The 15,602-nt window shown below is 52.8% G+C and overlaps 6 protein-coding genes across 6 annotated transcripts; 4 read left to right on the forward strand and 2 right to left on the reverse strand.

Moving 5' to 3' along the window:
- The first annotated feature begins 708 nt into the window (after nucleotides 1–708).
- On the forward strand, nucleotides 709–1,379 carry GUITHDRAFT_152226 (hypothetical protein). Its single transcript, XM_005833766.1, has one exon. It carries the CDS (start codon nucleotides 745–747, stop codon nucleotides 1,213–1,215), a length of 471 nt encoding a protein of 156 aa, XP_005833823.1. The 5' UTR covers nucleotides 709–744; the 3' UTR covers nucleotides 1,216–1,379.
- A 1,053-nt stretch (nucleotides 1,380–2,432) lies between these two features.
- On the forward strand, nucleotides 2,433–3,291 carry GUITHDRAFT_107199 (hypothetical protein; the record flags this gene model as incomplete). Its single annotated transcript, XM_005833767.1, has 2 exons — nucleotides 2,433–3,204; nucleotides 3,242–3,291. The coding sequence occupies 2 exons, from the start codon at nucleotides 2,433–2,435 to the stop codon at nucleotides 3,289–3,291; spliced, it is 822 nt and encodes a 273-aa protein (XP_005833824.1).
- A 1,552-nt stretch (nucleotides 3,292–4,843) lies between these two features.
- Nucleotides 4,844–5,775, forward strand: GUITHDRAFT_107200 (hypothetical protein; the record flags this gene model as incomplete). Its single annotated transcript, XM_005833768.1, has 3 exons — nucleotides 4,844–5,221; nucleotides 5,271–5,570; nucleotides 5,614–5,775. The coding sequence occupies 3 exons, from the start codon at nucleotides 4,844–4,846 to the stop codon at nucleotides 5,773–5,775; spliced, it is 840 nt and encodes a 279-aa protein (XP_005833825.1).
- Nucleotides 5,776–6,044: 269 nt separating this feature from the next.
- On the reverse strand, nucleotides 6,045–6,911 carry GUITHDRAFT_107201 (hypothetical protein; the record flags this gene model as incomplete). Its single annotated transcript, XM_005833769.1, has 2 exons — nucleotides 6,045–6,233; nucleotides 6,282–6,911. 2 exons carry the CDS (start codon nucleotides 6,909–6,911, stop codon nucleotides 6,045–6,047), a joined length of 819 nt encoding a protein of 272 aa, XP_005833826.1.
- A 2,378-nt stretch (nucleotides 6,912–9,289) lies between these two features.
- On the forward strand, nucleotides 9,290–12,276 carry GUITHDRAFT_137846 (hypothetical protein; the record flags this gene model as incomplete). The annotated part of the gene is made up of 8 exons (XM_005833770.1): nucleotides 9,290–9,455; nucleotides 9,502–9,605; nucleotides 9,650–9,748; nucleotides 9,790–9,913; nucleotides 9,959–10,025; nucleotides 10,463–10,589; nucleotides 10,642–10,757; nucleotides 10,947–12,276. 8 exons carry the CDS (start codon nucleotides 9,290–9,292, stop codon nucleotides 12,274–12,276), a joined length of 2,133 nt encoding a protein of 710 aa, XP_005833827.1.
- Nucleotides 12,277–13,548: 1,272 nt separating this feature from the next.
- Nucleotides 13,549–14,676, reverse strand: GUITHDRAFT_107203 (hypothetical protein; the record flags this gene model as incomplete). The annotated part of the gene is made up of 2 exons (XM_005833771.1): nucleotides 13,549–13,621; nucleotides 13,880–14,676. The coding sequence occupies 2 exons, from the start codon at nucleotides 14,674–14,676 to the stop codon at nucleotides 13,549–13,551; spliced, it is 870 nt and encodes a 289-aa protein (XP_005833828.1).
- Nucleotides 14,677–15,602: the final 926 nt, after the last annotated feature.

Below are 15,602 nucleotides of genomic sequence, written 5' to 3' on the forward strand. Positions count from 1 at the left end.
AAGTTCATAACATTCATCTTACTAGGATCATTGTCAATTGTTATATTGCCGTTGTTTCATGATTTGGAGGACGGCATTGTGATTTTGCAAGATTACACTGATACGAAGGAGGCCAGATCTAAACTCGCAGACGTATACCAGCATGGTATCATCTGGTTACATGGATACATGCATCTGAGCTGTGTAAGACCAGACTTGATTAGCGTGGTCGAACTTGGGGAAGGCGGTGGACTTGGCAGTATGATCCAAATGGCTGCTAAAAAGGTTGTTCAAGTGATTGGCGAAGGTCGGATACCAGTTTTCTCTGGGCATTACAAATCATATACACGAAATGCGATTTGTTCGACTTATCTACGTGGCGAGAGAATTTGTGGATCTCAGTGTTTCTTCGAACCTCTGGCCGTATGTGACAACAAGCTAGTTGATACCATCAGTCTCTCAGGGAGTGACCTGAACGCAACCTGGATGGCAAGAACAGACATTGCTGGCTGTATGATCCCAATCAATTTCAGCCAATACGGGCGGAGTTTCTGGTACGGAGTTGTGCAAGGGTACATGGTCAGGCTGAATTCAAGGATGACTGAACGCGTGCAATTCTTTCACCAGAAGTTGGGAGGTCAACCATTTGACATTGCAGTCCATTTGAGACTCGGAGACAAACTTACTGATGCAGATTCCAGGCAGAGCAGATTGTCGCGCATGCCGACTCGACAAATCGTTCAACTGTTTTGGAAACAGGTTCTGATGATCGCTGAACCGATCAAAAAGGTGCGGTCTCGGCCTATTTCGGTGTATCTTGCATCCGACACCCTCATGGCTTTGAACTTGTTTCTTGCTGAAGCAGCAGATCACGCGATGATTCGAGTGTTTCATATCTCTACAAAAACTCAGAACATATCAGGTCCTAATGTACAAGTGATGGAGTACGTGGACAAATCCAATGATGCTTATGAACTCTCTGAGGAGTTGATTGTTGAAATGTCCTTGATGATGAAATCTAATCATTTTGTGGGCATATGTATGTCACAAATTGCTAGAATGGTGGAACAGATAGGGAAGGCATCTGGCACTCTTCGATCTGCTGTTGCAATCGATTATGAGAACATTCCGGTACATTGCATTGCTAAATTTGGTAGAGAAGATGGTTGGACATCGAGCAGATTTGGATTTACACATTTGGCCAGACTCATACGAAACAATCAGATTCATGAATGATGTCATGAAATGGATTAACACATGGGGCAATACCCTGTTTGTGGATAACGTTTCAAACAATCTTACCTAAATTTTTTCGCTTGCTCATACATTTCGTGTATACTTTTACTTTTTTCTCGAGCAACTATTTTGTACCGCTGAAAAGTAAAAGACATGATCTACGCAGAAGCAATGTGAATTCTCCATCGCCTTGGTCATGTCTGCTTCTTGTTGCAATAGCTCCACTGTTTGGCTTCCACACGCGATCTAAACTTCTCTGATCATCCGATCAAGGATCTGACATATATCAATGCCGTCACAAAAGTTGTGGACGGTGCAGTGTGAGAATCTTGCGGTCAAAGATTCTCAGCTTGTGATCCTTGTGAGGTTTACAATTCAACTTTTGACAACGTTGTGAGAAAGGACATGTACACAAACAACGCGTTCTCTTTTGCTCCTACCATCATTTCCTGTATGTTTCTGCATGACGATCTCATGAGTCACGGCTGTGATCTAGTGCTTTCTGTCAGGTACTCTCCAGGGGTACTCTCTCCATGCTCACCCTCGCCCTCATCCTCGTTCAAAAGAGCCAGCCTCAGACAGGCTCTCGCCGCCATGCTACGCCCCTCCCTACCCCGGCCTAACTTGTTACTACAGCTGCTATTAAACGCCACCGGTGGTCACGATGGCATGACCCGGTCCTGCCTCACGAAAGTACCCCTACGATTTCACAGGAGCTTCTACAAGTCAGCACCACGGGTGATTCTGATATCTGTAACAACCGGTACTAGCATGTGACTGCTCTAGCTGTCTCAGTCTGACCACCCGCCTGCACCCCCACCCTTCCAAACCTTTACCACCCCCTCTTTCATGTTGCATCTTCTTGTGTGACCGGTCCATTTCAGAGCTGTCTTCCTCACAAGTATACTGTAGGGTAGACACCCCTACCCTGACTCAATCTTAAGTACCCAGGTAGTCGGTGGGTACTTTTAGCCCCATGAATGGGCTTATCCCCCCCAAAAGCTCTTCAAAGTCGGAGGGTCCCATCCCGTAGTAAGCATCCACCACCACCGCCATCTCTTCCTCCTCTTCCATCTCTTCCTCCTCTTCCTCCTCTTCCTCCCCTTTAGGAAGGTTGCCTGCTGGCTGACCACATTGTTCAGCAAATCTCAGCATCACTTGTTCACGGAGCTTTCTCGCTTCTACGAAATCCCACTGATCATCGACAATCTCTTGCCATGCTGAGCTTCTTCAATGACTCTGAGCAGGCTCCCCTCATGATGTCCTGCCTGGAAAAGCTTCGTCCACGAAAAGATCTGAGCAAATTTTTCGATCTCTGGCAAACTAGATTTTTTGTTCTGGTTGACAAACAGCTGAAATACTTCAAGCGCTATGAGAATTACTCCAATGGTGAAGAGCCTCTCGGAGAGATCTCGTTGGAGAGAGCCTGGTTGATCGAGCAGGAGTCGAATAGCCCGAGCAAGAAGAAGGTCATCAGCATTAGGACCCCCTGGCGAGATTTCACACTTCGTACGGATCAAGAGCGGATATTTGAAAATTGGATGAAAGCATTCGATTCTATCGGGCTCGTCAAGTGCGCCAAGGAGGAAAAACGTTTGAAAGAAGAGGCTCGGAAGGATCTGTCTGACGAGGACAACGTCACATGGACTAACGAGATGCTGTCCAACTCAGATCACAGCCAGTCCAATGACAGATCTCACCAAGACTTGTCCCCACATGTACAACTGCAGATACACGAGCGTGAGAACTCCTCTTCGTCTTCCAGCCATGAATTCAACCGATCAGATGATGTCATTTCCTGCAGTCTCTATCTGGCCAACGAGACAGAAGTTCGACTTGATTCGACCCCGCAGAGTCTGATATCATCACGAGATAGAGCAACAGCCGACGGTGAAGGAACGATCCATGTGCACCCTCTGAATGCTGCTCCATCCACCCCCGAAGGGCTTTCTGCGGGTCTTAAGAAGAGCAAAATCAAGGACAAGGCTCGTAACTCAGCAGACAAGTCACGCTCAACAAGACCAAGCTCTTCAACAAAGAATGAGCTACGCGAACTTCACAAAGAAAGTGCAGTAGAGGCAACAGGTGTCGTGAAGTCATGTGAAATTCAGTGGACTCCAGATTACGATCCCAACACTTCTCAGAGTTCAGTTTCTCCTCCTCCTCCTCCCCCACCGCCGCCGCCGCCGTCCTGTCCTCCTCCGATTCACCGCGAACAGCACAGGGCCAGTGACACTTCAAAGAAGAGCGACGCTACAAGCAAGCTCTCCTCGAAGGCTGCGTCTGCTCCATCCTCAACGTCAAGCCAAGGCGCGGCATCGTCATCAGGAAACAAGCAAGTATCTTCTCTGCCGCCTTCCTGTCAACTGCCTCCTCCTCCTCCCCCACCGCCGCCGCCGTCCTGTCCTCCTCCGATTCACCGCGAACAGCAAAGGGCCAGTGACACTTCAAAGAAGAGCGACGCTACAAGCAAGCTCTCCTCGAAGGATGCGTCTGCTCGATTCTCAACACCCAAGGAGAATAGATGTACTGCATCGTCGTCAGGAAACAAGCAAGCATCTCCTCCTCCTCCTCCTCCTCCTCCTCCCCCGCCGCCGCCGCCGCTGCCTTCTTGTCATCCGCTTGCGTCTCCAATAATCGACTCTGTGAAGCGAAATTCAAGTGGTGCTTCATCACTTTTGCCGTCGCCTCCTCCTCCTCCTCCTCCTCCTCCTCGACATTCGCCATCGGCATCAAGAGAGAAGTCAGAGCATTTAGCGCATGGTCGTCCAGACTTGAAGGTGAGAGCTTGCGGTGTTGACGATTGCGAGCAACCACTGAAGTCACTTCGCAGATTCAACCCGACAACACCTGTGCCGCTCCTTCTCCGCCTCCTCCCTTTCCTCCTCCTCCACTCCCTCCTGGTCACTGCACCATGCATCAAATGATCGTTCTTTGATGTGTGTGATCGCAGGAGCAGGGAAAGAAAGGAAGAAAGTAGCCCCGCCCCCCTCCAAGCTCCGACCTCCACCAACAAAGAGCAAGAGCGGCCAACACAAGTTCAAAGAGGCGGGGCTAGGTGAGTGAACGATCTCCATCTTCTCAACCAACTCGCAGCTCACCGGCGTCGGGCAGGAGAGGAGAGGAGAGAAGCGCAGACAGAGCGATCAGAGGCACTGACGCTGCAAGAAGAACTTCGGAACAAGTTGAAGGGTCGGCGAGTGAAGTCAAGAGGATCGGAGGAGCTGAGAAAGATGAGTACAGGACCAGCCTTATGTTGAGATGACTGCTTAGTCTGTTGGAACAGGACCGGGACAAGGAAGTAGCAATCACGATAGTACCATAGTTCAACTCTGATAAACACTCCGTTAGATCTCTACCAGTTGTCTCATTTTTGACCTTGACTTACTTCAAGACTTGATGGTGGCTGTAGTACGGTACCGGGACTCTGGCGGGCGGCGGTGCGCGCGGCTCCGAGCCGGAGTCCAGGCCCGGCGCTCAGGGCCCGGCGCCGGACGGTTACACATGCTGCTTGGAACGACATGTCGAGACGGTCAAAAATCGGAAAGATGACCGACGGGTGAAGGGTGGGAGAACGAAATGAAGGCAAGGCAAGGCAAGACATGGCAAGAAGACCGCAATGCTGAGAATGAGTAGGGGGACTTCTGGGGACTGCAGCTCCTTTGAAGGAGGCGATGGTGTAGACAGTGATCGCATGTATGGAGAGTTCGTAATCCCGCCATATGCGCTCGACCATTCCTTATGGCGAGGACGCCATGACATACTGAACAGGTTTCATAATGGTTCGCCTGAGACAAACTTTGAGGAGCAGGAGCAGGAGCAGGAGCAGGAGCAGGAGCAGGAGCAGGAGCAGGAGCAGGAGCAGGAGCAGGAGCAGGAGCAGGAGCAGGAGCAGGAGCAGGAGCAGGAGCAGGAGAGCCTCCGCAATAATGGCAGGAAGTCGGGAAATGAGGATTTGAAAAGACCAGGGAAAGCTCAAATGAAAGCGGCTGATCGGGCAACACAGGTTGGTTGTTTTAGCAACCTAGGTAGAGAGTGACGATCACTGTTAACAGGATCACAGCGATGTCGATAGTTGTGAACTAGGCGGGAGGAGCACGAGACCAAACAGCTTGCATCAGTATGCTGAGCAGGGCAATATCTTCGAACTTGGAACGCTGCTTGCTAGCTCGCTCTTCGAAGTTGACTATCTTGACGCCAACGGGAAGGCACCGCTGCACTATGCGGTGGAAAGAGGACATGCTCACTGTTGCAAGGCGCTGCTGCGAAGCAACGCAGATCCCTTGCTGCTGTCAAGAGAAGGAAAGAGCAGCCTCAAGTATGCTGCAGAAAACTATAACGCCGAAACGTTTCAGGTACGTCTGACGCTCACGAGGCAATGGCTGACAGCTTGATCAGCTGCTTCTCGACGTCCTTCAGGATGACCATTTGAGTAGAGAGGCAAACGTTGGCAGGCATGAAGTGGACGAGGAGGAAAATTGCAGCCTGAGGGACATGCGAGTCACAGCACGAGACGGCATGAGCCTCTTCACAAAGCTACACCATCTTTCATACGAATGAAGCAATCAATGTAGTTATCTTGTAATCTGATTATTAAAACAAAAATCGTGCTGCGCATTCATGTTCCATACTCTCTCGCCTTGTAGGTAGAGGGTGGGTGAATTTCTCTGTGGAAGCAGCAAAATCCCAAAACTTGAGGGCGGAGTCATGAGGGTGGTGAGCTTCTTGGATGGAGGATCGGGGAGTGACGACGTTAAGGGGCGAGATATTAGGGTGATTTGAGAGCAAAGGAGACAAACTCCTCCTTGTGTTCTGCTGACATAGGTCATTCATAGCACAAGATCTGATCTGTGGTATGGTACCTGCCCGACATTGCGTGCTTGTTTCTTAGAATGTTTGGTCGGCGTTGTTGAGTAGTCTGACATATCCCATTCGAAAATGTTTGCCGGATGCGGCCGGGAGGTCCTGATCCGAAGGTTGACTTCAGTCCCTGGTGACCCTTTGATCAGGTTCGAGATCTGACAAGGCTGTCAGTTTGAACAAGGGATCAAACTCCGACTTCTCACCGCCTCCACAGTTTGTTCTTTCTCCATTGCCGTCCTGTTTTGCAGACCCTCCTCAAACGTGTGCGAATCGACTGAAACTATCTCATCTCCTACCTTGATACCACCCTGACAGAAGGCGCTTCCTTCCATCATGACTTCCATGACAATCACTCTGCCAGACTCGCTTACTGCAAAACGAATTCCAAGCCCCCCGTTCCCCCCCCTCTTCAGCTTCAGCTCCTTTTCTTCCTGCTCCTCTTGCAAGCTGAACTTGCTTGCCGGTACGAATCTCTTGTCCTCCTGCAGGATGCCAAAATCGACAGAAACATCATTCACTCGCCTTCTGTCTGGATCAACTCGGACCAAGGTCTGCATAGCAGACAGCTGCTGGTGAACAATGATTTTCTCTCGCTTCTCAATCATCAAGAGCTCTTGAGTCTGCAACGCTCTTTTCCGCCACTGTCTTATCTCATTGACCTTAATGCTGAGCTCTTGCAGGAATCTCTTGCTCAGCTCATCTTTCTCTGCACGGAGCCTTTGAATTTCCATTTCCAGGTCGGCCCGACTCTTGGTGGCAAGAGAGAAGTACTTTTCTTCCTTGGAAAACGTCGCAGAGAGCTGAGGTCCATTGGGAGGTTGCGAAGCATACATGCTGACCTGGCCGATGACTCTTGGGCTGTCAGCTAAAGTTACAGTCGTCTAAAGGCACAGGCAAGGCCAGGTCAGGCTCGAAGGAGAGAGGAAGGGGGAGACAACAAGAGTAGAAGCGAACTCGAGGATAGGAGCGTGAGACATTGGAAAACGATAGCATGCAGAGGTGCACGTTGTGCTGAGAGAAAACAAAGGAATTCAGTCAGTCAGAGATGGTGGACTCAAGAGGGTCAAGAATGATCGAGTTTCGAGCCATCGCCAAAGTGAGGAAGGAAGTGGAAGGCAGAAGAGAGACAAGATCAGACGATGATCACAGGTATAGCCTCAGAAGATGATGAGCATGAAACGTCAGTATGTGAGAGGAGAATGGAAGATGAAGAGAGGGGAACAAAGAGCACGGACACCGCAGACAAATTGATAGGAGGAGGACTGGATGGAAACGAAAGGTATTCATTATAGGCAGGAAATCGCAGGACTGTCCAGCAGGCTGGGAGGGACGATGAGGAGAGTGTGGATGAAAGCAGGCGAGACGGGAGGAGGGAGGAGAGAGATGACTGACAGGAGAGAAGAGGAGAGGGACGACTGAGAGAAGAGAAGAGGAGAGGGACGACTCAGAGGAGAGGAGGAGAGCAGAGGAGAGGAGAGGGACGACTGAGAGGAGAGGAGAGGAGAGGAGAAGAGAGGAGAGGAGAAGAGAAGAGAGGAGGAGAGAGGAGGGGGAGGAGAGGAGAGGCAAGAAGGCCTGACGACAGCGTTTGAGCACCTCAGAAGCCCATCGAGCGATGAATTCGGCATTGACCTTGCCATCCCGCTGCTGCGACTACTCGAAAAAAAAAAAAAAAAACTTGAAATGTTGAGGTCAACCATCTCTTCGCGCGCACGAACAGAAAATGCGAAATTGAAAATTTCACACGCGACCAGAAAATTACGTCAGATGACCGGATTTTTCGTAGATGGAAAATAGGAACCATGGCATGAGGAGGAGCGGGAGGATCTAGAGGAAAAGGAAGAGCAGGAGCAGGAGCAGGAGCAGGAGCAGGAGCAGGAGCAGGAGCAGGAGCAGGAGCAGGAGCAGGAGCAGGAGCAGGAGCAGGAGCAGGAGCAGGAGCAGGAGCAGGAGCAGGAGCAGGAGCAGGAGGGGTGGTGGAAGGTATTACGAGAAACACGAGATGGGTGGTGAAGGACTACCAGGAGCAAGAATAAGAGCAGCAGAATATAGCATGATCGATTGATAGGCAAGGAAAGGACGAGGAAGAGGGGCCAATGCAAACGGAAGAGGGGGAGATGGTTCAGCATTGAGGGATACAAACTATCTAGATCGATCTCTTACCCTCCTTACAGACCGATCGGCGAGCCATAGGAGTCCTGTTATGGACCTTTGAAGATACAGATATCATATGGAGCTTGCGTTCATGGCACCGTGGGGTCACAGCCTTGCCAATGTTGTGATATGGATGGCGGGATCTGTGATGGTGCAGTCGTTTCAGCTGTAAGAAGCCCTGTAGGACAAGAGCTCGTCTTGTGTTGATCCCTTGCCTGTCAGGCTGATCGCAGAGACGTCTAGTTCAATGCTTGCAGAAGCTCTCGGAGCGATTTTCATCCTCTCAACGCTGGTCTGTGGTTGTGGTTGCTGGTTGTTCATGACTCTGGAGATGTCAGGGTTGGGGGGGATACACATCGTTAATGTGCTCCATTCCAATGCGGGTGAGGGGTGGGACTGTCGTTTTACCTATTGAAAGAGGAGGTGTTTTAGGAAACTCTTGCTTTCTACGCCGTTCGAAGTCTCTTCCTTGAATCGACGATGCCGCGAGATGAAAGGGAGAAGAGGAGAAGGAGAAAGACAGTGCTGAAGTTCCCTGGCACTCTGATGATGGATAATTTCATGGCAAACTTCAGCCAGACAGGAAAGTTTGAATCAGGTGAAATACCTTGCACTCTCTCTCTCTCCCTCTCCCTCTCACGTAATTTGGATGATGATGATGTTCTAGTTTCAACCTCCCTGTTTTTGTCCTCTGCGATCCTTCTGTTTGCAACATCTTCGATTACATCGGGATGGCTTTACCTATCGGCCATCCACGTTTGTTTTGGGCTACAGAAAGTTCGTGTAGAGAGCGAGATCAGCACGTCGAACTGCTTCCTGCTGGTGTTTCTGACCTGCCTCCTCCTCCCTCCTTCGCCCAGGTGAGTGACGATACCGATGTAGCAAGGAAGAGAGCCAAAAGCCGTGAGAAGGAACGGGGAGGGCGAGTGTTCTTGAGCAAAGGCAGGAGAGGAAGGAGCGATGTTGGAGGAAGGAGGGGAGGGAGGAGGGAAGGGATCGAGACATGCTGTCAACTTGTTCCAGTGCTGAACGATCGGAAAGTTCTACAGAGGACGACATGGGAGTTTTCTCCGTCATCGCAAGGATTGATCTCTCGATCGGAGTATTTCTCATCTTTCTTTCCTTCTGCACCATACCGGCTGAAGAAGATCTGACGGCGTCAATGCGCTCAATGGCAAGGAGGACCAAAGGCGTCAAGGAGAATCTTTATCCTCCTCTGGCAGGTGGCAGCACTTGACCTGATCTGACGCACTTGACGAGTTTGACTAGCAGTCGTCTCCCTCATGCTCGCCAACGTCTCCCCCTGCGTCTCCGTCGCTTCACTCGCCCTCGTCCTCTCGGACTTCCATCCTGACCTCGTGCGGGCCCTCCAGGTCCTCGGCTCTCTTCCTCCTCTACCTCTCCTCACCCTCTGTAGATGCTCTGTGCTCGCATCTCCTCCAGGAAGCTTCACTGCCAGTGGTCAAACCTCGGCTACTGGAAGGAGGCGCTGGGCTACGAGGAAGCTTGCCAGCGGGTTCCCAGCTCTGTAGTTCACCTCCTCTCACTTCCCTCCAGCTCTCCAGCATCATCGCACAAGCTGCAGATCTCAACGGAGAAGACAGACTTCTTTGCGCTGGCTGCGGCTCCGGGATCGAGCTGCAGCAAATAAGGAGGCAGTGCGGAGTACAAAAAATTGCAGGTGACGACTCTGCTTGTTGTCCTCCTGGTCTTAGATGAGGATCAGGATTTGATCGCAACCCTTTGCCCAACGACAAGGCTGCGAATGTCGTGAAGTGTACGGCAGAAGACATGTAAGCATCAGATTTGCATCTACTACATCTTTATAATCATCAACAGCAGATTCACCACATCTTGTACTTGATCATCATCATCATCATCATCATCCTTATCATCATCCTTATCCTCCTCCTCCTCCTCCTCATCATCATCATCACATCATCATCCTCCTCCTCCTCCTCCTCCTCCTCATCATCATCATCATCATCATCATCATCACATCATCATCACATCATCATCATCATCATCATCATCATCATCATCAACAACAACAACAACAACAACAACAACAACAACAACAACAACAACAACAACAACAACAACAACAACAACAACAACAACAACAACAACAACAACAACAACAACAACAACAACAACAACAACAACAACAACAACAACAACAACAACAACAACAACTGCACCATTGCGAGAAATGTGAGTTCCTTGATAGGGCCAAGACATTCAAACGCAACGAGTTCAACAAGATCATCTCAGTCGACTCAGTCTACCACTTTGACAAGTTCAAGTTCTTCTCCGACTGCTCCAGGCTCCTTCCTGATGGAGGTCTTGTGGTAGTGGTGAGTTGACTTTGACCGCTACCACCCCCAGCTGGTTCTCACCTGGCTTCAGACGGATGTCATCGTATCTCCCCTCGCTCCTCTCTGGGTCAAAGTTGCGCTGAGGATGATGGGAATACGGGTGAACAATCAATGGACGGAGGCGGAGTACAGAGATACCCTGAGGAGGTGAGGGCAGAGTAGAATGGGAGGAGAGGTGGGAGGGGAGGGGAGGGGAGAGAAGGGGAGATGAGAGGAGGGAGGAAGAGATGGAGAGAGAAGGGTGGAAGGAGAAGGGGAGAAAAGCAAGTGGGAGGAGGAGAAGGTAGAGGTGGTGGGCCGAGAGGGTAGGAAAGGACTGTTCTGATGATTGTTTAGGATGGGATTCGGAGTGAAGAGGATGGAATCTTTGAAGTCGTTTGTTCTCGCCAGATGGTTCCCCCCCGCTCTCGTGCGACACCTGGACTACTCGCTCCTCGTTGTCGAGCGGGAGCAGAGGAAGAGAGTCGCTATCATCGGCTCCGGCATGAGCGGTTGTGTCGCTGCTCATGTGCTTGACGGCTTCTTTGACGTGCGCATGTTCGAGTCGAAGCCGCAGGTCAACCTGGCGGGGAACAGCATCGAGCTGGAGGGAGGGAACGTCGTTGACGTTCCTCTGCGCATGGTGGGCCCTCACTACTACAAGACGATGTGGAAGCTGGTGCGATCCCTTGGGGTTCGGACGGAGACGGTGAACTTTGACGTCTGCTGCTATGACGAGGAGGGAGTGAACGCGACGACGGAGACCTCGCTGCTGAAGACAGTCCTCGCTCGCTTCTTCCTCCTCCCGTCCTTGGCAAGGCTCACATGGGTCGTCTTTTTGTGTCGACCGCAGGGCCAGGAGACGTTCGGGGGATACATGCGGAGACATGGGCTGAGGGAGACGGAGGTGTACCAGGTCTTCATCAAGAGACAACTCAGCTGGATGCTCTCATGCTCGTTCGCGATGGTCGAGGACTACCCAGCAGACTTCATCCTCCCCTTTCTCAGCTCCATCAACCCTCTGCTCGCCTTCAACAAGAAAGTCCTCCGCATCCATCCCACCAATGACGTCCTGCAGCGGGCGCTCGTGGAGGACAAGGACGTAGTTACCAGCTTCAGCGTCCCCCCACTGCGGAGAGAGGACGGGACCGTGAGCATCGGGGGGGGCAAGTTCGACTACGTGCTCCTTGCCACGGAAGCCTCGGCGGTTCACAAGATCCTTCCGGAGCCGTGGACTGAGTTCTTTGACAAGTTCGTCTACCACCCGAGCTCCTGCGTCATCCACACTGACTGCCGTCTCATGCCCGAGCGTCGGGAGGACTGGAGGACCGTCAACGTGAAGGAGAGCGGAGGGGACGGGTCCTGCATGCTGTCGGTATGGATGAACGCCTACTACAGGGACAGCAAGCTCCCGAGCGATGTCTTCCAGACTTGGAACGCGCACGCGCGACCGGAGGACGGGAAGCTTGTCGCTCAAGTTCACTTCACTCGCGTCGTCCACCAGCTCCAGTCGCGGCAGCTCATGGAGCAGGTCAGGTCAGCGCAGGGGAAGGAAGGGTTCTTCTTCTGCGGGGCATACGCCATGGAGGGGCTGGGGCTGCTGGAGCAGGCGGCATCATCAGCCTTGGACGCTTGCGAGAGAATTTTACAGCAGCAGCTGGAAGAGAAGGAGAAACTGATGAGATGATAGTAGAGACAAGTACGCGCTCCTCCCCCTCCTCCGTCTTCCTCCTCTCTCCTTCAACCCTCCCCGCACCAGCCTGATCTCTCCTCTCTCGAACAGATCAGATCCATGTGGATCACGAGAAGCAAGGATTCCATCAGCCTTGTGTAACATTTATCACGTCCAGTACTCCTCCTCCCTCATCATCATCTTCTCCTTCCTCGTCTCCTCCTCTTTCATCTTCTTCTCTCTTCCTGGCTCTCTTTCGGTCCCTCGGATCCTCCAGCTCCAAGGATGAAACTTCTCTCGAGAACCTACCGACGACAGTCTGGAGGAGGAGACGAGAATGGTTGAAGGGAGGGAGGAAGAAGGGCGAGGAGGAGAGAGCGGAGGAGGGTGGGGAGGAGAGAGTGGAGAGTCAGAAGCAGGGGATAGGGGACGATGAGAGGGAAGAGAGAGAGGAGGAGGGGGAGGAGGGGAGCCAGGAGAGGGTTGAAGGGTCGCGGGCAAGCTGGGAATTCCGATGCTACTTGACTCGCTGAGATCTTGCTTGGTTTCACTCCCTTCCTCCGACACGCTGACAAACGACGAGTCTTCCACCCCTCTGCTTCTGCATGCTTCCTCCGCCTCATCCTGCTCCTCCTCCTGCTGCTCCTGCTGCTCCTGCTGCTCCTCCTCATCCTCCTCCTGTTCCCCCCCCTCCGCCTTCTCCTCCCTCTCATTCTCGAGCATTGTGCTCCTCTTTTCGTCCCATTCTCTCCCTCCCGGCAATGGCTTGGGACGAGGCAATTCACATCTCAAGAGTGGAGAGGGAGGCACACGCTCCGAGTCTCCTGCTCCTGCTCCTGCTCCCGCTCCTGCTCCTGCTCCTGCTCCCGCTCCTGCTCCTGCTCCCGCTCCTGCTCCTGCTCCTGCTCCTGCTCCTGCTCCTGCTCCTGCTCCCGCTCCTGCTCCTGCTCCTGCTCCTGCTCCCGCTCCTGCTCCTGCTCCCGCTCCCGCTCCCGCTCCCCCTCTTTCCTCAGCTGTAGTTTCAAGCTCCCAAGCACCATCTCCTTCCTCTTCTGCCAGGACTGCAAGCAGGCTGAGGTGCCGGGAGTCTGAATGGCATCCGAGTGAGGGAGCGAAGCGAAGGAGGAGGTGAAGGTCATGATGACGTGGAAGGGAGAGCAGGGCTGTTCAGAAATGACAGGAAGATAGGAAGTCACAGCAGTAGAACGAGCAGCAGGAGCGGCAGCAGTGGTGGTGGTGGAGGAGGTGGTGGTGGTGGTAAGAGGACGAGGAGGAGGAGAAGCACACTTAGAGTCCGAGCAGTGGGATGTCACCTGTGAGGGAGTCCAGGTCTGCCGTGTCTTCACTCGTCATACCGAACCTGTGAGTTCGTCACGAGGGGAAAAAGAAGGAGGGAGAGAAAGAGGGAGAGAGGGAGAGAGAAAGGGAGAGGGAGAGAGAGAAAGAGGGAGAGAGACGGAGAGAGTGAAAGAGGGAGGGAAGGAGAGGGAGGGGGAGCAGAGGAGGGGAGGAGGAGGGACGAGGATGAGAGACGAACAAGCAAACGGAGGAGGCTTCAGGCTCCTGCATGGCGGGTCTGTGGGGATCCCGTGCGGTGATGGAATCTTCATCGCCACACCGTCTCTCAGTGAAATCATCGAAGGATTCCTTCACCCGAGACACCAGCTGCTGCTGCTCCTCTCCTCCTCCTCCTCCTCCTCCTTGACTGCATTCCTTTCTCCGGCTGTCCTCTGCTTCACCCCAGTCCCTTGGCTCATCATCCTTCATCATAGCTTCACTTCCCTTCCAGCAGGGAACCTGAGATCTCGTATCCTCGTCTTCATTCTTGTCATCATCTTTCCTTGCCACTCCCCTTTGATCCTTCTCCTTCTCCTTCTCCTTCTCCTGCTCCTTCTCCTCCTCCTCCTCCTCCTCCTTCTCCATTGCAGTCTCTTGCAAATTCCCCGTCGCATCTTCTCCGTCCTCGACTTGAGAGGCTCCACTTTCCCTGTAGCCTTGGAAGGAGCCGACGGGGGCAGGCAGGAGAGCGGAGCTGTGCTGGGGAGGAGGAGAGAGCGTAGAGAAGAGGAGACAGGATACGAAGAAGAACCAGTAGCTGCATGCTTCTATAAGTAAGCCTCGCCATGCACCCTCCGCTCCTGTTTTGCACATGGCGGAGCCAGCTGAGATCCGCAGCGTTATCGCTATGAGGAGGAGGAAGAGGAGGAAGAGGGGCAGTAGCAGTGACTTCCTAAGAGGCTGGAGAATGTCGGGCTTGTACATGAGCAGCAGGAGGATGCGAAGAGAGAAGAAGAGGAGGAGGAGGGAGGGAAGGATGTAGAAGTCCAGCAGGAACAGCAGAGAGGCGAAGCTGTTGCTCCCATTTTCGCACATCTCCCGCTGCATCTCCTTCACCAGCTCCTCGTCCTTCCTCATCGTCCTGAACGCGTTGGCAACCCCAAGCCATCCCAGGCAGCAGAGGAAGCAACAGGCGTCGATGGCCTGCGATACCCGACGGAAGAAGAGGAGGAGGAGAGCGACGAGTGCAGGCCAGGAGCCCCTCTGCCTCCTCCCTGCGCGCGCAGAGAAGGTAGAGAGCTCAGACTGCCTGAACGAGGAGCTGCAGGAGCGAAGGCTAGCAGGGAGCAGCAGTATCTCGAGACTTCTCATACCGAGGATGAGCAAGGACTGACCATGATCCCCCACATCCCGCCTGCTCCTGGCCTGGATGACAGAGCGAGAGACGGCGGAGATGAAAAGGACGATGCAAAGCAGGACGAGTGACGCCCTCTCCTCTGTCTCTCCCGCCCATGTGCTGTTGACCTCTCCTCTCCTCTCCCCAGCCATGCCGCCGAGTGACTCGTCGTCCCTGTTTCCTCTCGCTTCCTTGCCTCGAAATCGCTCGCTTCCCCCTGGCTTGTCATGCGCATATTGACAGAAGTTGTACCTCCGTGCTCCTCCATTTTCGTGAAGGCAGTGGAGAGAGGAGGGGGCCCGTTGCTCGCTGGTCTCGTCGGCGACCTCAAGGCGATAGTCCATGCTGGAAAGGGAGAGCAATACAGTAGGAGCTATCTTCCTCTCTCATTCACTTGGACCTTCCATAAAACACGAGTAACATAAGTTAGCAAGAGTAAATACAGTATGTTCTCCTCATCCCTCGTTTTCCCTCCTCTCCTCTCTCCTCTCCTCCCTCCTCTCCTCCTCCGAGGCCTCCTCTCTTCCCTCCCTCCCTCCCTCCCTCCCTTCTCCCTCCCTCGCTCTCTCCCTCCCTCTCTCCTTAGCTCTCTTCCTTTATTGTAATGAAGTGGAACCCTGCGAGGAACCTCTATTGCCCGCGGGGGTGGAACACTTAGAAAATGCGG

This window comes from Guillardia theta (genome assembly GCF_000315625.1).
Source record: "Guillardia theta CCMP2712 unplaced genomic scaffold GUITHscaffold_28, whole genome shotgun sequence".
Taxonomy (NCBI): domain Eukaryota; class Cryptophyceae; order Pyrenomonadales; family Geminigeraceae; genus Guillardia; species Guillardia theta.